The 22500-nt window shown below is 43.3% G+C and overlaps 1 protein-coding gene across 1 annotated transcript in view; it reads left to right on the top strand.

Annotated features, from left to right (window-relative positions):
* The window catches only part of LOC138978377 (cationic amino acid transporter 2-like), a 138574-nt gene that overhangs the window by 59219 nt on the left and 56855 nt on the right, over nucleotides 1–22500 (top strand). Inside the window, exons 2-4 of the mRNA XM_070351104.1 lie at nucleotides 15604–15742; nucleotides 16352–16471; nucleotides 17584–17779. Coding sequence (XP_070207205.1) covers nucleotides 15625–15742; nucleotides 16352–16471; nucleotides 17584–17779 — 434 coding nt within the window. The 5' untranslated portion in view covers nucleotides 15604–15624. The remainder of the gene's footprint in view (nucleotides 1–15603; nucleotides 15743–16351; nucleotides 16472–17583; nucleotides 17780–22500) is intronic.

Here is a 22500-nt window from a genome sequence, read left to right as displayed (position 1 = left end):
TTTGGGGCTGAGCATTACTCCAAAACACTTATGGGGGTAAACGGGTCTGTTGTTATGTCTCTGTATGTCTGTCTGTCTCTGTCTTTGTCTGTCAGTCTGTATTCTATATGTTCTGTCTCTGTCTGTCTGTCGCTTTCTCTGTCTGTCAGTCAGTGTTCTTGTTGTTCTGTCTCTTTGTTTTTCTCTGCCTGTCTCTGTCTGTGTCTGCCAGTCTGTGTTCTTATTGTTCTGTTTCTGTTTCTGTTTGTCTGTATCTGTCTCTGTCTGTCAGTCTGTGTTCTTCTTCTTCTTCTTCTTCTTCTTCTTCTTGTCGATCACTCAGATGGAAACGCCGGTTCTCCGCGCAAATGTTGCCGTGCGCTGTAGGTCGTCCAGACTGCCATAGAGCTTCCCTTGCACCGTGGTCGCCTCCGCCCAGATCTGGCTCCTGAGGCCATCGTGTAGTGGGCAAGTCTGCAGCAGGTATTCCGTTGTCATGCTGCCTGTTTGACAAGGGCACTGGTCTGACTGGCCAATTCTGAACTTGGTGAAAAGGTGGTGGTTCATTCGGTTGTGGCCTGTCCGCAGCCTGAATATGAGGACCTGCTCAGACCTTGTGAGCAGGTGGTCTGTGTTCTGATTGTTCTGCCTCAGTCTGACTGTCTGTCTGTCTCTGTCTGTCTGTCTCTTTAGCTGTCTGTCTATGTCTCTCTTTCTCTCAGTGGATCTCTTTGTCCATGTTTCTCCGTCTGTGTGTATGTCTGTCTCTCTGTCTCTGTCTTTCTCTCTAAGCCTCTGTGTCTGTCTCTGTCTGTCTGTCTGTCTGTCTGTCTGTCTCTGTCTCAGTATTTCTCTCTAAGCCTCTGTTTCTGTCTCTGTCTGTCTGTCTGTCTGTCTGTCTGTCTGTCTGTCTGTCTCTCTCTCTCTCTCTCTCTCTCTCTTTCTGTCTCTGTCTTTCTGTGACTCTCTCTCTCTCTCTCTCTCTCTCTCTCTCTCTCTCTCTCTCTCTCTCTCTCTCTCTCTCTCTTCTCTCTGTTTTATACTTTGTGTACGTTTTTCTGATACATAATGTATCCCCAACCCCATTAAAATACCCGCCCCTACCTGTCTGCCGATGTGTGTGTTTTTTGTTTTTTTGTTTTTTTGTTTTTGTTTGGGTTTCGTGTACCTCCTTCTCGTCCTGTTGTTTGATCAAACCTTTCATGTTTTTTTCTTCTGTGATTTTGAAAATGTATTTCTTTCCCATTTTTCAATTTTCTTGTCAACTTTCTTCTGCAAAAAGCACACGAATTTAACAAATAAGAGCGCTACTTCTGCCCTTCTTGGTGCGAGTTTGGTCAAAATTAATCTGACAAAAAGTCCAATTTGTTAGAGTAGGGGGCTGCACATACACTTCACTGTACTACTCATCAATGTTTCACGTTTACCCATTAGCGAGAGAGACAGTGCCTGTGGCTATATATTCTTTTGACTTTATTATGTGACTTGCAATTTCAACGATGACTGACGAAATGATGCATGTTCCTACTTTCTTCCTCACAATTCAATTCTGTTATGCGTTAGAATATGATTTTTAATTCATCATCAGCCGGTAATGGCTGCAGCAGCTTTGGCACGACGAGCGGCTGCCTGAGGATACATTATGCATAGATTTATTTCTGTCATACTGTTTGTCTTTTGTATTCTGTTCTTGGGAAGTCAGGTCAGTTTAACTTAAGTTTCTTTTTTTCTCTGGGACACATTATGTGAACATGATTTTTTTTCTTTCCGTTTCTGTTACTGTAAACGCAAGCAAATCTACATTAACGACCAAAAAAATGAAAATGTTATTTATTTTTACAAAAGTTAGAACCGTTCTGGCCTCCGTGTCTGTTCTGCACTTTTCTCTAAAAAATTAATTTTGTCACCAAAATGCTTTTGCATGACTGTGTCTGCCACGCCGTATCCTCTCACGACTGGTTGGTCCGGTGTCAGAATAATGTGACTGGGTGAGACATGAAGCCTGTGCTGCGACTTCTGTCTTGTGTGTGGCGCACGTTAAATGTCAAAGCAGCACCGCCCTGATATGGCCCTTCGTGGTCGGCTGGGCGTTAAACAAACAAACAAACAAACAGACAATCCTCTCACGTGCAAACTCACCACACAGTATCAATCAATCAATCAATCAATATGAGGCTTATATCGCGTGTATTCCGTGGGTACGCAGGGATTTTTTATTTTTTTTATTTTTATGCAATTTATATCGCGCACATATTCAAAGCGCAGGGATTTATTTATGCCGTGTGAGATGGAATTTGTTTACACAATACATCACGCATTCACATCGGCCAGCAGATCGCAGCCATTTCGGCGCACATCCTACTTTTCACGGCCTATTATTCCAAGTCACACGGGTATTTTGGTGGACATTTTGATCTATGCCTATACAATTTTGCCAGGAAAGACCCTTTTGTCAATCGTGGGATCTTTAACGTGCACACCCCAATGTAGTGTACACGAAGGGACCTCGGTTGTTCGTCTCATCCGAAAGACTAGCACTTGAACCCACCACCTAGGTTAGGAAAAGGGGGAGACCAAATTGCTAACGCCATGACCCAGGGTCGAACTCGCAACCTCTCGCTTCCGAGCGCAAGTGCGTTACCACTCGGTCACCCACAGTAAACCTCGAGACAATTCCTTACCCTCGTGGCACACTTCACCATTTTTTTCCTTCAGTTTTGTTCCCTTGCCAATTCGGGCTATGCATGATTGATACTGGCTAGCTCAAGACTGTGCCAGTTCCAAGTGAGAATTCTGTCTCGGGGTAAAACGTAGACGCAGTCACGGAAGTCTCAATTTTCGACTGAGGACAGGTGGTCGTGCAATTTTAAATTATCGATAATTAGCCTGTCTACGTGCCTTGTAGTGTGTGATCTAATTGTTATTGTTGGTCGCGTCTTTCTCCTAATGAGAATAAAAGTATCTTGGGAATTTTTGGGCGACTGATTGGAAAGAACTTATTATGCGCGTTGCGCTCCTTTCGCGAACCTCGGTCTGTGTTTCTGGTGCACGAGTTGGTTGCTACACTTGGACTGACGTGCACATAGCGTGCGCTGGCTTCAAAACCAGTTGTCGCTATCGGAGTGGGTTCGACCCCCACGTTCAGCAAGGGATTTATTTCCCAGAGTCAACTTTGTGCGGGCTCTCCTCGGTGGCCGAACACTCCCGTGCGGGGAAATAGCTCAGTCGGTAGCTGCGCTGGCTTCAAAACCAGTTGTCGCTATCGGCGTGGGTTCGATCCCCACCTTCGGCAAGGGATTTATTTCCCAGGGTCAACTTTGTGCAGACTTTCCTCGGTGGCCGAACACCCCCGTGTGCACGCATGCGCACGATAAAGAACCCAAGTTTACAGCGAAAGTCTCAGGGCTTGAAAACCTGAATACACGCATGCAGAAAAAAAGAAGAAAAAAAAGGGTAGCGCCGGATACTGTATGGCAGCTCGCTGTACCCAGTGAGAAAGCAGCCCGCATTTCCATGAGGGTAACCTCACAGGACTATATGACATTCTATCTTATCTTATCCTTATCCATATAGAACAATTCTACTTCCGGATCTTTTGTCACTCTTGTTGGCAGTTTGTACAACGGGATTTGTGTTTTTGTTCTGTTCTCTTCAAAAAATGCTTTGTTTTCTGTACTCTTAGGAAAATATGTACCTATAGTTCTGGTGCGTTAATTGTGATCTGTTCTCTTTTAAATGCGTTTTGCAAGTAATTTTGAGATCTTTTATCAGAAAATAATAGAATGTTTACTTTATTAGAATTACTTCAACAAATATTAGACATTTTAGAAGATATTTTGTAAAACATGCTGTTGTCAAAAACACCGAAGGAAACATCTGACGCATGATTGTACAATACGCAACCATTAATCTCTGGGATTTGAACTTTGTAAAAATCAGCCACAAACGTATGCTTAACTTTAAGAAAACGACTGTAGATGTGTACTTGCATACAGTAAAGCAAAGCTCTTTAAAGGCACAGTAAGCCTCCCGTAAACCATCACAGAGCTCCCCGAGCGTCTACATACAGTACAAGCATACTTCCATTTAAACGCTCACCGAACGGGAACATCCTGGCTGCTTTCTGTCGAGCGTGAGAAATTTTCAAAGAATTCATTTTCGTGGACTTGGCCTTTACAACAATGGCGCCTCGTTTTGGTGCTGGACGGCTGTTGTGAATATCCCGGAAATCACGCCCTGACAGTAAGCCTCCCGTAAACCATCACAGATACTGTCAGGCTTTTACACACAGTACAAACACCCTTCCATTTGAACGCTCACCAAACGGGAACATCCTGGGTGCCCTACGTAAAGAGCGAGCAATTTTTAAAGAATTAATTTTGCAGATTGTCTCGAACACTTTTTGGACCCATCCTGAACTCAGGTCAAAAATGAGTTACTTCCCTTAAACTGGCGATAGCCGTGGATCGATGATAATCAGAAAGTTTTTGGACCGTGGTGCGTTTTTGCGCTAGACCTAACTTTTAAAATCTAAATAATAAATTGACAGCGTGTTTTCATCAAGACAAGATCAGTGCAATTCGAAGTTGTGAAAGTTTGAAAAAAGAAAAGCCCGGAAGCAGGGTCACGCAAGGGTCGTAGCAGACGACGGTTTATGCGGCATATCGCCGTTCCTCTCAACAGTCAAAAGCCATCGCTAGAGTTCTTGTGAACCACAGCCGTTTGTTTCGTGCATAAAAACGTGCTATTGTAGATAAGCTGACATCGAGTCGCATTCAAATGACTAACTGACGACTACATTGTGAAAAAGGGAAACTGGATCACACGGGTTCACGATGGCTCAGGGGTAAGATAAACCACGCAAAAATAAATTCTTTGAAAATTGTTCGCTCTTTACGGAGGGCACCTAGGATGTTCTCAATCGGGGAGTGTTTAAATGAAAGGGTATTTGTACTGTGTGTAAAAGCCTGACCGTATGTGTGATGGTTTACGGGAGGCTTACTGTGCCTTTAACATTCTGCCATATCCAAAGTTAGTGTGTGACATACAATTTTGTTTATCATTAATATTATTTTCATTGTTGTCCTTTTTTAGTTGTTCAATTTAGTCTGTGTGTTTGTGTATTTCCCATATTCTTCTAACTACTTCTCTCCCCTGAAATGTCTTTTTTTTTAGTGACTAGAGTTTTTTTTCCTTTATGTTGCCCTCCATATTGTGAGCCTCCACCACGAAATGAGTCGCATGTCACCTCGCGCGGTTCTGCGCTAGGCTTAATATAAGTCCGGGGAGTGTCTGGTAACAGTGTGAGGGTCACCTTAGTCACAGGCTTATAACTCGAAAAGTTTGCGCTCTTTTCTAAAACGGTTTTTACCACTGGATAGAGCATAAAAAACTCTTTAAGAAAATGTAAAAATATGAAAATCATGCAAAGGCGACATGCTACTCATTCCGTGGTGGAGGGTCACATATTGTAACCCCTTTTTAGTTTTAAGCTGGTTTTGTTTTTGCTTTTTCTTTGTGTTTTCCTGTGTATTCGTTCTCCCGAAAAAGCCTCCATAGGCGAATTTTCGACTTTGTCTTTGTGTGTGCTGTCTTTGTGTTGGTGATTACCGATTTCTTTTGTTTTTCAACATATATTTCTGTTCTATTTTTACTGCGGAAAAGCCTTATTCTGAAAAGACTGATTCTACATAAATCATATTTAAAATGAAAGAAATAGAAATCACAGAACAAACGAGAAAACGAAGCAAACTAATCAACCCAATGAATAAAACATACAATTCGGAACGGTTCCGCACTGACACGCGACAAGTGTTTTGTTTGACACGCACTCAAACAAAAACACTATTCCAAACATGTGACAGGAAGTCATTAAATAATCATGGGACTCTTACCATCCGTTTCTGTGTCAGCAATAAAACGACCATTGAGGTGGGTTTCCTGACCGCAATAATTCAGGTTTTGTCCCCATCTGATCACAAACGACAATGACCATATGGCGAGAAATTCAAGTTTTGCGCCCTCACGGCAAAGCCATTAGGAGCATGTTCCCAGGTTTAACCCGACTTTAGATGAGATACACAAGTGTATGCGTGTTTAGGTGGTTTCAACCATCTGCACTTATGGCAGAATGACCGAGGTCTTTTACGTGCCATCGTGGTGACATCCGTCTCTGGGTCTTCACATAAAGTTGACCCGTGTCCGTCCCGGCCCAAATTCGAACCTGCGACCTTCCAATCACAAATCCAGTGCTCTACCAACTGGGCTACCGGGCCCCCAATGACCACATGGCTTCTTCTGCTGCCTGTTTATGCTGCAGTAACGTTCAATGAGCACTCAAAACTCAGACATAGTTTTTCAAGCCTCGGTCTATGAATCGAGTAACACCACTTTACATAAAGGAATCAGTGTCGACGTAAATGGACAGATAATATGAGACTCAATGTCTGGGTAAATGTGCAGATAAGGCTCAGTGTCTGTGTCGATGGACAGATAATAATTATAAGGCTCAGGTTCTGTGTTAATGGACAGATAAGGCTCGAGGTCTGTGTCAATGTACAGAGGAGGCTCAGTGTCTGTGTCAATGTACAGAGGAGGCTCGTGTCTGTGTCAATGTAAAGAGGAGGCTCAGTGTCTGTGTCAATGTACAGAGGAGGCTCAGTGTCTGTGTCAATGTAAAGAGGAGGCTCAGTGTCTAGGTCAATGTAAAGAGGAGGCTCAGTGTCTGTGTCAATGTACAGAGGAGGCTCAGTGTCTGTGTCAATGTAAAGAGGAGGCTCAGTGTCTGTGTCAATGTACAGAGGAGGCTCAGTGTCTGTGTAAATGTAAAGAGGAGGCTCAGTGTCTGTGTCAATGTAAAGAGGAGGCTCAGTGTATGTGTCAATGTAAAGAGGAGGCTCAGTGTCTGTGTCAATGTACAGAGGAGGCTCAGTGTCTGTGTCAATGTACAGAGGAGGCTCGTGTCTGTGTCAATGTAAAGAGGAGGCTCAGTGTCTGTGTCAATGTACAGAGGAGGCTCAGTGTCTGTGTAAATGTAAAGAGGAGGCTCAGTGTCTGTGTCAATGTAAAGAGGAGGCTCAGTGTATGTGTAAATGTACAGAGGAGGCTCAGTGTCTGTGTCAATGTAAAGAGGAGGCTCAGTGTCTGTGTCAATGTACAGAGGAGGCTCAGTGTCTGTGTAAATGTACAGAGGAGGCTCAGTGTCAGTGTCAATGTACAGAGGAGGCTCAGTGTCTGTGTAAATGTACAGAGGAGGCTCAGTGTCAGTGTCAATGTACAGAGGAGGCTCAGTGTCTGTGTAAATGTACAGAGGAGGCTCAGTGTCAGTGTCAATGTACAGAGGAGGCTCAGTGTCTGTGTAAATGTACAGAGGAGGCTCAGTGTCTGTGTCAATGTACAGAGGAGGCTCCGTGTCTGTGTAAATGTAAAGAGGAGGCTCAGTGTCAGTGTCAATGTACAGAGGAGGCTCCGTGTCTGTGTCAATGTACAGATGAGGCTCAGTGTCTGTGTCAAAGTAAAGAGGAGGCTCAGTGTCAGTGTCAATGTACAGAGGAGGCTCAGTGTCTGTGTCAATGTACAGAGGAGGCTCCGTGTCTGTGTCAATGTACAGATGAGGCTCAGTGTCTGTGTCAATGTACAGAGGAGGCTCCGTGTCTGTGTCAATGTACAGATGAGGCTCAGTGTCTGTGTCAAAGTAAAGAGGAGGCTCAGTGTCAGTGTCAATGTACAGAGGAGGCTCAATGTCGGTGTGCAATTTCATATCAGGCCTATTACTGTCAGTGTAAATGTACAGACATAGTATTGTGGTTGTACTGCCGTTATATGTATCGCAATGACGCATCGCCGACTTCCTTCTTTACCGTTGTTAAACGACAGCTTTAAGAGATTATCAACAAGGATGTTTGAAAACACACATGGCTGATCTTTCTCGGCCTGATGCACGGCGCAGAAACGTTTATACGTGTTTAGGATCGGTATTCCGGTGTTAAACGCTATACATTTTGCGTCACGGTTTGTTTTTGGTGATACCTATCGCTAGTTTATAACACCAACACTATTCTCGACAATGTTATATGTTTATGATATTCGAATCAGTTTATTAAAAAGAGTACAGTATCACATGCAATTAACCAACATAGGCCAACACTATTCTAAACGAGTTTTTGAGTTTGTTATTGTTGTTGTTGCATTTTTCGCGGAGGGTCTTCCATTTTGCCGCGTGCACACCAAATCATAATTTTTTGAAAATGAACTATCTCACAACTGATCTGAAGTAGTTTACAGCACTTACATAAATGAGCTGATAAACTGCAAGTAAACGTAATTCGAAAACTTCTTACTGCTATTGTCTAAACGCTGAACCAATCATAAACATGGCAAGGATTTGTTTTGCGGTAATGCCCGTCTGTCCGATGGACAGAGAAAGTGAACATAAAGATAAAAGAAGGCTAATTATCCGACATGCCATTCTATAAACACTGATAATCGGACGCACTATATATATGTCAGGAAACTGTCTTGATGCATCAAGAATATTGGCCGGTCAACAGTGTCGGAACTACCGTTTCAATGTATGATTTCCTTTCTTCTGTGACGATAACGAAATCCCTCAGGAATTTGACATTTTCCCCACATCGCTATTATTTATTCACTGTTACAATTACCACGGACATGTTTATCGTTTGCGTTTCCATTCTTCTACGCGTACATTTAGTTTTAGTAAAGTCCTATTTCATGATGTGACCGGAAATCCCATTTCTATTAAAAATGCATCTCGTTTGCGATACATTTGTGTTTTTTTTTGCATTGTTGTGTATTGCATAATGCAAGTCATATGGGATTCAGTTGTGCAATTTGTTCACCATTCGTGTGTGCATTGTGCGTCGGCCTTTCTGCGGCTGAATTCGTTTAGCTGTTTGAATAAGTTGCATTTTTCTACTGCACGGTAAAACTCCCTCCAGAAATGAAATATTTGTAACGCCCTGACTTCATTCAACGTGGCTTCTCGAATTTCTGTGGCCAAATTCCATATCCGAGCTTAGCTCATTTATTTATCTAAATTTGTCAGAATGTGGACCCATAATTCAGCGACCGTAATTTGCCACGAAAATGCAACGTGGTGGTTCACAGGTTTACAGCTTCTTGCCTCTTTGCTCTGCCATTGCCGTTTTACCTGTGGGGATTGCCCTTTGAAGTCAACGTCCGCGCATTCATTCGCAAGTGCTTTGCTGCAAGGCTGAATTCATTTTTCAGCTGTTTTGCTGCACTTCCTTTCATGTTGTAGTGTTCGTGTCAACATGCCGCTTGGACTTTATCGTTGAAGTCGTTGACCGAACCTTTATTCTCCACCGCATATGCAATTATTGCTGCATTGTTAAATTCATGCCACCAGATTCAGCGACGTCTCTGTCAAGAATTTAATTCGGAGATTTTGCTGCGATCTCTTTCATATTCTGACGCTCATGTCCATAGGCCTTGGGGACTTCATCGTGGAATTAATTGACCGAGCCTTAATTTTACAACCGCACACGCCTTAGTGCTGCCAGGTTGAATTCATGCCAGCAGTTTGACTGACTTCTCTTTCATGTTTTATGGTGTTCACGTCCTGTGGAAATGAAATTAACAGACCATTTCAAGCCGTTTGTTGCCGGCGCATGGTTAATGTGCTGCGGTATAGCTTATTTTATTGCATCTGGGAAAAGTCTGCCCTCCTCTTTTGTGGGATCGTTTACCCTCTCTCTCTCTTTCTCTCTCTGTGTCTTTATCTCTCTGTTTCTCTCTCTCTCTCGCTCGCTGTTTCTCTCTCTCTCGCTGTCTCTCTCTCTCTCTCTCTCTCTCTCTCTCTCTCTCTCTCTCTCTCTCTCTCTCTCTCTCTTCTCTCTCTCTCTCTCTCTCTCTCTCTCTCTCTCTCTCTCTCTCTCTCTCTCTCTCTCTCTCTCTCTCTCTCTCTCTCTCTCTCTCTCTCTCTCTCTCTCTCTCTCTCTTTCTTTCTCTCTGCCACGACCATAAATTCACAACACTTAACAGCTCTCAATACTTTTTTTTACTTGTGAAAATACGGATGCTGTTCTCTCTTTGTTGTCATCATTAAAGTCAACAATGTCAACCCCTTTGATGCGAGCATCACCTTTTCCCAAGGTCCCTGTCCTTTCCTGGAACTAATACACCAAGTTTTGGACTTCACACGCGTCCACTGTTTTCCTTCCTATTCTTCGTTAGAACCCGACGAAGCACGTCTACTTTGATGCGCTGTCAAAAATCTTCGGAAACATGTCTTTAGGGAAAGTTTGAATAGTGTGGTAAAGTGCTGTTCACATTGCAGACTTACAACTTGCAACCAACTTTCGCCCAACTTTCAAGCGATTTTAGTCGGCGGCAAGTCAAATCAAAATCGCTGCCCATGTCAACAGCACAAACTCGCAAACTGGTTTTAAGCGGCGATTCTAACCAGACTTAACCTTTCGGGATTGTCCGGTCGTCCTCGTTGTTGTCCGAAGAAGGGAAGGCTAGAGCTAACCAATCAGTAAGCGCGATAAGAAAAGTCTGGACAAAATCGTTGACGAGTCACTGCCGAGTCGAGAAGTGCTCAACTGAGTTTTGGAGTCGCTGACGAGTCTGGCCCGAATCGTTTCTAAAACGCTGGGGCTGTTCACTTGGCAGACTTTTCGCCGATGCGGGCTCAACGACATGGGAGCGATTTTCAAACGACTAAAGTTGGGCAATAGTTGGTTGCAAGTCTGCAATGTGAACAGCACTTAAAGTTTATATTTTATTCCCACCAGCCACTTCGTTAGAGAGTAGGGGTCATGGCCATAGGGATTTCTCGGAGAGGCTACTGAGAGTGAAATGTAAGTTGAGCTGAGCTGCTAATCTCTGTGAAAATCCACACCTTTTTTCTTAGATCTACTCTGTATATCAAAGTCCTATTGTGTTTTTGGAAACAAGAACATAAAATGCAGAAGCGTCAAAAATATGTAGTTCATCAAAAGTGAGTTCACACAGTGAAACAATTAGACATGTAAAATATAAATTACCCACACACCATTCACTTAAACACTAATTGTTTCACAACTCTGTCTGCCGTTCACACAACAGGCGGCAAAATCAACAGGGACCTGGTTGACAGCCTGTAAAAGATTTGTCAAAAGATGCGCTTGGCTGATCAAAGAACGCTAATGTGTATGCACTGTGTACGGTTGATTGCACATAAACAGTAGCTTCCGGCTGACACATCACTGTCAAACAGCAATCAGGACAGTACTGTCGTAGATACTTGTCATGCTGGTTTGATCTAGCTGTTTAATTCATGTGTGTGTGTGTGTGTGTGTGTGTGTGTGTGTGTGTGTGTGTGTGTGTGTGTGTGTGTGTGCGGGCGTGCAAGCGTGCGTGCGTGTGTGTGTGTGTGTGTGTGTGTTTGTGCGAGCACGCGCGCCTCTGTTCGTGTCTGTCCGTTTGGCTGTGTTCCAGAGCGAGAGAGGGAGGGGGAGAGGGATAGAAAGACACCCAGACATTCAAACATTCAGATCTGAGAAATAAGAAAACAAAGACATTCATCGGAAACGGAATTTCACAAATCTTTCTCTCTCTCAAAGAACATTTCCGGGCGAAGATTTCTTTCCAGCGAATCGGCCGGATATACCCCTGGCAGCGCTTTTCTATTGAAACCCAAAACCTTTAAGGGTTGGGCCGAAAAGCCGCCCATGCGTGTAAAGCGTTCCGGGGCGACATCTGGGGAGAAATTGAATCACTAGCTCCCAGGAAGGCCTTTGACTAGTGATTCAATTTGGGCCGGACCTTTCCAGACCAGACTCATCTGGGCGTCTTGCAGCAATCACGGTTTTATGCTTAGTGTGTCGAAGGAGGCGACGGGTGGACACAAGACCAGGAGAGAAAAAATATCACTGGGGATCTTGGGCTTGGCTGGAGGAACTGCTGGAGAAGAAAGAGAAGAAGAAGGAGGAGAAAGGTTGAGAGGGAGAGGGTGGGAGGGAGGGAGGGAGAGGGTGGGAGGGAGAGGGTGGGGAGTAAAGATAAGGGAGGGGAACAGCTTCAGGTATGAGGAGAGAAGACACGAGAGAAATAGAGGGACAAGAACAGAGAGAAACATACAAAGGCAGTCTGACAGATAGACAGACAGACAGACAGAAAAACAGACAGACAAACAGACAGACAAACAGACAGACAGACAGACAGAAAAACAGACAGACAGACAGACAGACAGACAAACAGACAGACAGACAAACAGACAGACAGACAGAAAAACAGACAGACAGAAAAACAGACAGACAGACAGACAGAAAAACAGACAGACAGACAAACAGACAGACAGACAGACAGAAAAACAGACAGACAGACAGACAGACAGAAGACGAAAACAGCTTGGCGTGAGCTTAGCGTGGTTAGGGCAGTTGCGTATGGACACAGATAAGAAAGAATAGACATGAACGTGCAAACGCAAAAACATTACGCAGAGAGAAAGAGGCCGCGCTAATGAGAGACAGAGAGACAGAGAGAGTTTGAGAGAGAGAAAGAGAGAGAGAGAAAGAGAGGGAGAAAGAGACAGAGAGAGACAGAGGGACATAGAGAGTTTGAGAGAGAGAGAGAAAGAAAGAGAGAGAGAAAGAGAGAGAGAGAGAGAGAGAAACAAAAGGACATAGAAATAGATTCGACCTATCGGATAAAAGGTCTAATACGTAGAGGTTACATGCCGAGTCTCAGTGATTATTAAAAATAATGGTCGAAGTTAGCGGATCATGAAAAATGCGAGCTTTAGCGAGCTTTTTCATGACCGCGAACTGAGACCATTATTTTTTATAATCACTGAGACGAGGTGTGTAACCTCTTTATTCCTCCTTTCTTCAGTTATTCAAAGAAAAGAGGAGGTTTTTTGCGAAAGTTTGATCGAATCCTATTCACTCAACCAGTCAACCTGCGCAGGCGATCGATTAATGCGCGGTTGTATAGTTCCGTGCAAATCATTCCATTCTGTTAACACTTCTTGTCAGTTTTCCTAATTTGGACTAAAAATCAAGTACACAGATATGCTGTTATTCTGCTGTGGCGGCAAAGGCAGATATTGTGTGTTCTGTATATGTTTTGGTATCGCTTAGGATAATGTTCTTTCGTCAAATGGGACTAGCAGACGAACTTTTGCACCCGTGTTCCAACGTTAGAAACTGTATGAAGTTCAGTTTTCTGGGAAAAATAGTGTATGAAACCGCTTTATGTTGTTTAAATTGATGAGATGTGTGCATTTGGTTGCGTGTGATCTGTTTATTAAATGAAATATTGTTGAAAACTGACCGTCGGATTGCAGTCTGTTGTCGAAGAAACTGAGTGAAAAGAAGGGGAACTACTGTTGTCGCTAGACAAAGTATGAGTTACTTGCCTTGTGAAATTGCTTGTGATGAACGTTTGAGCACAGCAGATCAAGATTCAGAAAACAACCGAACTCATGGATGTTATATGGAGATTCATGTGTTCAGGCCTGTAGTTGTTCATTTAAATGCGGTATGTTTGTATTGTTTGCTCCAGAGATGTATACTTCGTACATTAGAGCGTTCGGAACTTTTCAGTCGCAAAAAGTAGTACCGAAACAGAACAACTTCTCAACCCATTGCATTATCGAGGATTCAGGCTGTTGCTGGGTCGTTATTTGTTTGGTTGCTGGGTCATTATCGAAAAATAACTAGCTCTACAAGTTTACAGAGGTAAAGAAGCAGAGGGGGGAATAAATACATTTATATCGCCTTCGATGGCAAAACCAGTGCCGTCCGTTTTCTTTGTACCAGAACCAAAGATCAAGTGCTCTTTTATCCACTAATTATATCTTGAAAGCCGCAATTAGCGCAATGAGCTCATTTTGAAAGGATCGTTTCCAAAAACCACCGATCGCTCTTGGAGAAAGCAAGGTTGCGTTGACAACACAAGCTGTGTAATCAGTATAATTGTATAGGCTCCAATTGTCAATAGAAGCAATGTAGACTGGTTCAGATGACTTGTTAAGATAAATGCCGTCTTCAAAGGCTGCCTGTATCTTTTGAAAAGATGAATTCAACCCTGTGTGTTTCGTCTGGGTTCAAAGTGTCAATGCTGTTTCGTCTAATTAGTAAGCTTACAATTGCCTCGTCAGAAGATGATATCGTCTTTATAGCGCTTATTCTTCTTTAATTTGGTTCTTAATCAGATGTTATGTAATGGGAACTGGCACGTGTAAAAAGGCAAGACAGAACGTTGTTTGAAATATGTTCTCTTGCACAATAAAAGTAGTTTCATGTCACCTGTTCTTTTGTGTTTTTGTTGTTGCTCGGTTTGACCGCCATGCGCTGTCAAACACATAATTATGCTTTTGTTGGTCTGTTGATGGTGTCGGTGGCGGTGATGTTGATGATTACGCAACTATATCGTTTAAATGTCCGTGGCAGATTTTTCAGACGTTCTAATTCATCAATCTGTGCAGATTTTTTTTCATGATTAGACTGGCATTTGCCAGAAAACATAAATGACATACCCTACACATAACCTTCACCCAAAAGCACCCCATCGCAGAATCGCCCAAATTCAAGAGAAATTCCCTCACATACCCACCAATTAGAGTACACGGTAAACACGTCTAGACGGGACAACCTCCAAAGCTAACCTCGCCTTTTGTGATTGTGCTCATTCCAAGACCGTGTAATCAGTTTTAGCCACGACTTTTCAAACAGCACTGGCTTTCTCTATAATGGTTTCGTTTGTCGGAGGGCCTTCTACAAAGACTGCTGTGATTCTTTGTAGAAGGGTTTTAGCCACCAGTGCCTCTGTGTAACTGGATTTTATGTTGATTGAAGTTGATTCTTTGCTGAAAGGTTTAAAACATCAGCCCCATGGGGTATAACTTGATTTTAGTTTGATTACATTGACGTTGTGGTTGAAGTTCATTGCGAATGTAAGGTTTCCTATTTTTAGAATCTGCGGAACACGACACGTTTATTAATTTTAATTTCATTAATCTCATTTAAAGAACTGTTGCCGGCTTGTTGTCAATGTTTGCTCAAGTTCTGATAAATGAATTAAACTGCTATCCAGAGGTGGTGCTGGCGCACTTCTTGCCTTAGAACGGTTCAGTCTGATAATAGTGTAGAAGTAGTTTGTATTTGTACTTTTTAGGTTGTGTTGTTTTTAGTTATATTGAATGCAGGTACCTTGCGAAATTAATGTTGTGTAACAACATAACAATGAAAATGTACTCACCGAAACATTTTTGGGTCAGTACATTTTCATTGTGTTCTTCTTCTTGTTCTTGTTCTTGTTCTTGTTCTTGTTCTTGTTCTTCTCACCTGCAGTTTCTTGTTCCTAATCTGAAATGGTGTGTGCTTAAAAGTTCTGCTTACAAGTCAGATAATGTGTTTAAATCTTGGACAGGATGAATGACAATTCGCTAGATATGGCACAAGAGTTTATCTTTAATACAACAACAACAACAACCAAGAAACTCCATACAGTAGTGTTGGTCACAAATGATGTTTTATCAACAACAACAAAAAGGGAAAATACATATTCATATGGTAAAAGTACAAAAAATGTCAATTATCCTGATTCGCAACATAGTATTTTACCACAGAAAATCTCCATGGCTTCTTTCAGGGGCGGTAAGCGTGAGGTGTGATGCGGTGTTGCCGAGAGTTACTGGACGCCATCGGGCGAAGACAGCCATGGGACGCACGCAGCCTGCAGCAGACGGACTTCAGACGATCCCTCAGCTATCTCGACCTGGTGGGGCTTGGTGAGTTTGATTGTTTGGAAACAGCCAGAGCTTTTTGCGATGAGAAAAACAGGTCACATTGCCGACATCCAGTTTAAAACTACTGTGTATACCTGCGTGTGTATGTGAGCGCATGCTAACACGTGTAGGTAAAGTATGTAACAACCGTTCGTTCTTCTATTCGTTCGTTTGGTGTGTTTTTTCTCTCAATTGTTTGTGTGTAAGCGTCGAGCGAGAAATGATTTTTTGGTCTTTTGTTCACGAATACATTTGGAAGAGAGGTGAGGCGAAGAAAATGTTTTTAGATGTTGTGTGGCAGCTATCACTACTGATGACGATTACAGAAGCGGGGGCTGTCATGTTGCTGCTGCTGCCGACAACGACGACAACGACGATAATGATGATAACCATGGTAGCGATAGTGATAGTTGTGAGGAGGAAGTGGAAGAGGACGGCGACAACGACAACAGCGACGACGACGACGGCAACGATGATGATGATGATGATGATGATGATGATGATGATGATGATGATGATGATGATGATGATGATGATGATGATGATGATGATGATGATGATGATGATGATGATGATGATGATGATGATGATGATGATGATGATTTGTTCTAGGAGTGGGGAGCTGTGCGGGTGTGGGGGTGTACGTGATGTCATCCCACGTGACCAAAAACGAAGCTGGTCCTTCGTCAGTACTGTCCGTCATTCTAGCCAGCGTCACCTCCCTCTTGGCAGGTCTGTATAGTTGTCCGGCCTCGTTAGTAAATATTTCAACGCATCGCTGAAGTGCTGTTCACATGACAGACTTTCAACCAACTTTTCCCCCAACGTTCAAGCGATTCTAGTCGGCGCCAAGTCAAATGGAAATCACTGCCCATGTGAACAGCACAAAATTTAGTTTTAAGCGACGATTCTCGGCAAACTTGAAGTTGAGTTCAGCTTTCGGAGTTACGTCCTAATACGGGAGAGCAGTATGGCTAGAGATAACCAATCGGTAAGCACGATAAGGAAAGTCTGCGCAAAATCTGCGCTAAGTCGCGGTCTAGTCGAGCTGTGCTCAACCGAGTTTTCGAGTCGCGGCTAAATCTGACTTAAATCGAACCTAAACCGTTGGGGCCGTTCACATGGCAGACTTGTCGCCGACTTTACCTCAAAGACTCGGGAGCGTCATCAAGTTGGAAAAGTTGGTTGAAAGGCTGCAATGTAAACGGCACTTGATAAAAACCTCTTTCTTGTGAATGCGGAAAATGCCAAGGAGGATTTCCGTGCTGGCCAGTTTTGTTTTGTTTGGTGGGGTGGGTTTTTTTTTTTGGAGGTGGGAGTTGAGGTCTGAACGGCCTGTAAAATCTGTGGGTTGCAGAGTAGCTTTATAGAAATTAATTCACAAAGAATTGCCAATCCTGCACAGCGAGCACACAGGCTGTTGATTTTTAGTTTAAGCGTATGTGTCCGAGTGAAGAGCCATCTTTACAACCATGTAAGAACATTGGCCAGATCTGAGATGGTGAGCCAAAACGTGTAGCAAGGACTGTGTTTTAAGGCAGTCCTTAATTCAGACCGAAGTCGACTTCGCGAAGTCTGCTTCACCGAAAACTTAGCTTCGTGCGGCCAGTGTCGCATAGCATGCATCGCGAAGTCTGCTTCACCGAAAACTTAGCTTCGTGCGGCCAGTGTCGCATAGCATGCATCGCGAAGTCGGCTTCACCGAAAACTTAGCTTCGTGCGGCCAGTGTCGCATAGTATGCATCGCGAAGTCGGCTTCGGCCACTTAAGGACAGCATTGAAGTAAGTTTTTGATGAATGTAGTGTTGACTTTTGACCAAATTCCTCATCTTTATTACTTTCAGGTCTGTGTCACGCGGAGCTAGCGGGACGGCTACCACGTGCGGGGACAGGTTACACGTACTGCTACGTGACCCTGGGCGAGCTGTGTGCCTTCGTGGTGGGCTGGGGCATGATACTGGAACACATACTGACCGCTGCTGTGGCGGCCAAGGCCTGGGGTCACTACTTGGATTACATGATCAACGACACGCTGACAGAGTGAGTTGGTTGCTGGTTTTTGTTTGTTGGGCGGGTGGGCGGATGGGTGTGAGAGAGTGTGTAATCGAGATAGAAAGAGAGAGAGGGGAGTGTGTGTGTGTGTCAGTGTGTATGTGTGTGTGTGTGTATTTGTGTGTGTGTGTGTGTGTGTGTGTGTGTGTGTGTGCGTGTGTGTGTGTGTGTGTGTGCCCTTCTCTATGTCTGACTGGCTGTCTGTCTTTATGTCTGTATGTCTGTATGTCAGTATGTCTGTATGTCAGTATGTCTGTATGTCAGTATGTCTGTATGTCAGTATGTCTGCATGTCAGTATGTCTGTATGTATGTCAGTATGTCTGTGTTAATGTTCGGTGATCAACACCGGGACGTGACCCCGGAAAAGGTTTTTTTAAACTTTGAAACAAATATTGAACAAGATTTAAAGTACTGACTGTAAAAGACTGAGCATTAAAACCTGTGGTACGCCTTAATTTTCAATAATGTTAAAGAGTTGGGCGAGAAAAAAACAGACTGTAAGATCGATGCTGAATGAGCGCTTCTGGGGTGATAACGCGAGACAACTCCTGTGATCTTGCCGTGAGGTGGCACCAGTTACCAACCAAAAGAAAGAAGGGGCATAACCTCACCAGAACCGACCATTGTCTGTTTACCGTATAAAATGCACGACTTACACACGAACTGTTACTCGTACCAAACCGATATGCTATGTGGGACCAATGCAAGGTTTTTTTCCTTTCTCGTGTGATCTTGCCGCGAGGTGGCGCCAGTTACCAGCCGGAAGAAAGAGGGGGCATAACCTCACCAGAACCGCCCATTGGTCTCGACTGAGTCCATGCGTTTTCGAGATAAGAAACAGCAACAACAAACCAACATGATAAATTATAAACTCTGACCAAATGAGGTTTTTTTTTTAATCTTCTTATTAGTGAAATGAATGGGATTAGTTTGAAAATGATAGGAACAGTCAGCTAGATTGACACATCTACGTAGGGTGTTCTGGAAGTCCTTATTATAGACTCCAAGCTCCTGACAATGCCTCATGATAATACAATGACGTAAGCATACGGCAATCTTTCATCGGCGATGACACAAATGTGTATGTATCTCAAAGTTTCCTCTGCAAAGAAGACAGCTCATGAAGAGCACTACTCGTCCATGTTTATTTGCCTGTTATGGAGCTCATAAAAAGGGAGTTTACAATTTACTACTAATATTATTACATATACGTTAAGACGATGCCTGGAACAGATTACCCCAGAATATAGCATGCAATAAACAGGTCGTTACACTGATGCTTCATGAAATGAATGAAATTAGTTTTTAAAAGTATATGGATCCGTCTGTTGCATGAAAACCCGACCGACATGTCAACACTTTAGCGGGTCTCCTGACTAAGACCCTGTCCGATCATAATGATCAGGCTTTTTTCTGTGGTTTTTTTCTCACAATTTGTTCTTTTACATTGTTTTAACAATAACAATAACAATAACAGCACTTTATTGTCAAGCAAAATATTACATAAAAATGGAAAATTTTCTTCGGCACACCCTGCCTGCCTGTAAACGATTATAACAACAATTGTATAGGACAACACACATAAAACATAAAAAAACATAGGTCTTTTTTTTTTTTACCGTGTTTCCATTTTTTTTTCATTTTTTTTTTTTACAATCTTGGTGTGTCAGTGAGCGATGAGCGGCGTCTGGCCTAAGCACTTCAGTCCGTATTACATGATGCAAAGCACACTAACCGAGTGCGTCTGTCCGTCTGGGAGCAAGGGAAGAGATAGCTGAGATACAAGAGAAAAGATTGCAAGGCAAGATGACAGATGATGTCCTGAGAGCGTGTCCGCACGAGGGACAATGCTTGGGCCAGATTGTTCAACGGGAGACTCCCTGGGAGAGCCATTATCTCATGCTACATGTAGGGAAAGAGGGGTTTCAGCATGCAGAAATGAATCTGCTCTCAGGCTAGAACTGTCATGCAAGGTCATTTAAAGGTACATGTATGCATTGTTTCTGTTGCTACAAGTAGCTATGGAAAGAGGGATTTGAGCATGCAGTAATGAATGGGCTCTCACAACAGAAATGGCAGGCAAGGTCCTTTAAATGTGCATGTATGTATTATTTATTATGCTACAAGTAGGAAAAGAGGGATTTCAGCATGTAGAAATGAATGGGCTCTCACAGCAGAACTGTCAGGCAAGGTCCTTTAAAGGTACATGTATGTATTATTTCTTATGCTACAAGAAGGGAAAGAGGGATTTCAGCATGTAGAAATGAATGGGCTCTCACTGCAGAAATGGCAGGCAAGGTCCTTTAAAGGTACATGTATGCATTGTTTTTTTTATGCTACAAGTAGTGACAGAGGGGTTTGAGCATGCATAAATGAATTGGCTCTCACAGCGACGGGCGCAGTTGCGTGGTGGTAAGACGTCGGCCTCCTAATCGGGAGGTCAAGAGTTTGAATCCCGGTCGCTGCCGCCTGGTGGGTTAAGAGTGGAGCTTTTTCCGATCTCCCAGGTCAACTTATGTGCAGACCTGCTAGTGACTTAACCCCCTTCGTGTGTACACGCAAGGACAAGACCAAGTACGCACGGAAAAGATCCTGTAATCCATTTCGGAGTTCGGTGGGTTATGGAAACACGAAAATACTCAGCATGCCTACTCAACGAAAACGGACTGAAGCTGACTATGCTCTCAGAGTATAGTTTGGGGAACCCAAATGGGCAAACGAGCTCACACGTAACCAGAACATTCTGGAAGCTGAAGAAGAAGAAGGCTCTCACAGCAGAAATGGCAGGCAAGGTCCTTTATGGGTGCATGTATGCATTCTTTCTCGCGATCGTGGTCAACACTACATATATTGATCAGGCTTTTGCACGAGATCAGAACATCCTTGGCCGTAAAAGCATGCCGAAACATCAACACCCTTGCTCCTTCCAGTGCAGAGAAGCAATTGTTGATGAATTCTTTTTGTAAGTGACACGTATGCCAATCTGCTGACTTGATTCAGCATGTTTGTGTGTGCGTCCAAGTGGATTGAAGCTCTTATCCCATGGAAATTCCTAAGCTAATGAGAGACAGTTTGCATGATTTGCTTGTTTGTTTGTTTGCTTAACGCCCAGCCGACCACGAAGGGCCATATCAGGGCGGTGCTGCTTTGACATAATAACGTGCGCCACACACAAGACAGAAGTCGCAGCACAGGCTTCATGTCTCACCCAGTCACATTATTCTGACACCGGACCAACCAGTCCTAGCACTAACCCCATAATGCCAGACGCCAGGCGGAGCAGCCACAAGATTGCCAATTTTAAAGTCTTAGGTATGACCCGGCCGGGGTTCGAACCCACGACCTCCCGATCACGGGGCGGACGCCTTACCACTAGGCCAACCAGGCCGGTTTAGTTTGCATGATGGCTTAATGACCTACGATACAGATACATCAACAGTCTTACGGGAACCTCACGAGTAATTTTCTGCTTGCTGATATGACGAAATCACCGAGACAAAATGTATTCTCGATATTCGTTGTCAGTTCCATGGGAGAAATGCAGCAGAAGTGACGGACGTTTTATGTGACGCCTTTATTCGTATTATGACGTCTCAAATGTTGCTTTATCTGTGTGTAGTTGTGTCTGATTTACCTGTCATTATGTTATTATCCTTCTTTTATCTTGTCCATGCGTCTTTGATTACTGCTTCTACATGTCCACATCCTTTGCATGTCTGCTGATAGCAGAACGAACATTAAAAACATCCCAGTCACTGGAATCTGTGTTCTATCAAGTGAACAGGTCAGTGATTGGTTAAGGTGATGGATTGGCTTAAAGTCTGACTAAAAGTCTAACTAAAAGTGTGTCTGGAAGTCGGTTAAATTTTCCATTGAGTTTCTGACGTTCCTGCCAAGAGTGCAATGTCTGTCCGAATTCCTTTATTTCAGCCAAATTACTTTTTTTGTGTGGTTATAATCTTGTCTGAACACCTTATAAGTAGGCCAAATTACTTTGCCTCCACACAAAAATCGGACAAATATTGAATAGTGTCTTTGGGTTGTGTGTGTCGCCAAAGTTCATTTCGTCTCTTTGTAACAATGGCTGTGTCTACAATCAGACCCACTAATAAATCAATATTCTGACCAGATTCTCCGACTGACCGACTAAACAGATGACCGGCTAAGCCGGAACTAAAAACAGACATATTCTGACAAGTTTGAGTAAATTTAATGTCTCCACAAAGCCCAGATAGCTGGCGGGAATGGGCAATAGAAAAGAATCAGCAACTCTCGCAGAAGATTTAGATCCTGATATACGGAGAACAGTAATGCCTGTCTGAGAGGTGTGATGCAGATGAAAACGTAAATGGGTGCGAATGTACGTGAGAAAAATGAATACAGTGTGATATATATAGGTTACACACTCCGAGTTCTGAATATCGTGCATATTTTCCCTAGGGTCGATTTTCAGGTATTACCGAGCCTCTGGCGAGGTAATACCTGTAAATCGACCCGAGGGAAAATATGCACGATATTCAGGACGAGGTGTGTAAGCTTTTTATCCCATTACTCCGACGTTTTCATTAAAAAAACGAACTTTTTGACACAAAATCTGCGAGTGCCTGTTTACTGCTCATCAAACCTTCTGCCACCAAAAATCGTGTCCTTATATTCATGTGCGAAACGAGTCCCCTTTTGTCTTTTATACACACACACACACACACAC

Source organism: Littorina saxatilis, linkage group LG10, assembly GCF_037325665.1.
Source record: "Littorina saxatilis isolate snail1 linkage group LG10, US_GU_Lsax_2.0, whole genome shotgun sequence".
NCBI classification, from domain to species: domain Eukaryota; kingdom Metazoa; phylum Mollusca; class Gastropoda; order Littorinimorpha; family Littorinidae; genus Littorina; species Littorina saxatilis.
This window is presented reverse-complemented; position numbering and strand designations above follow the sequence as displayed.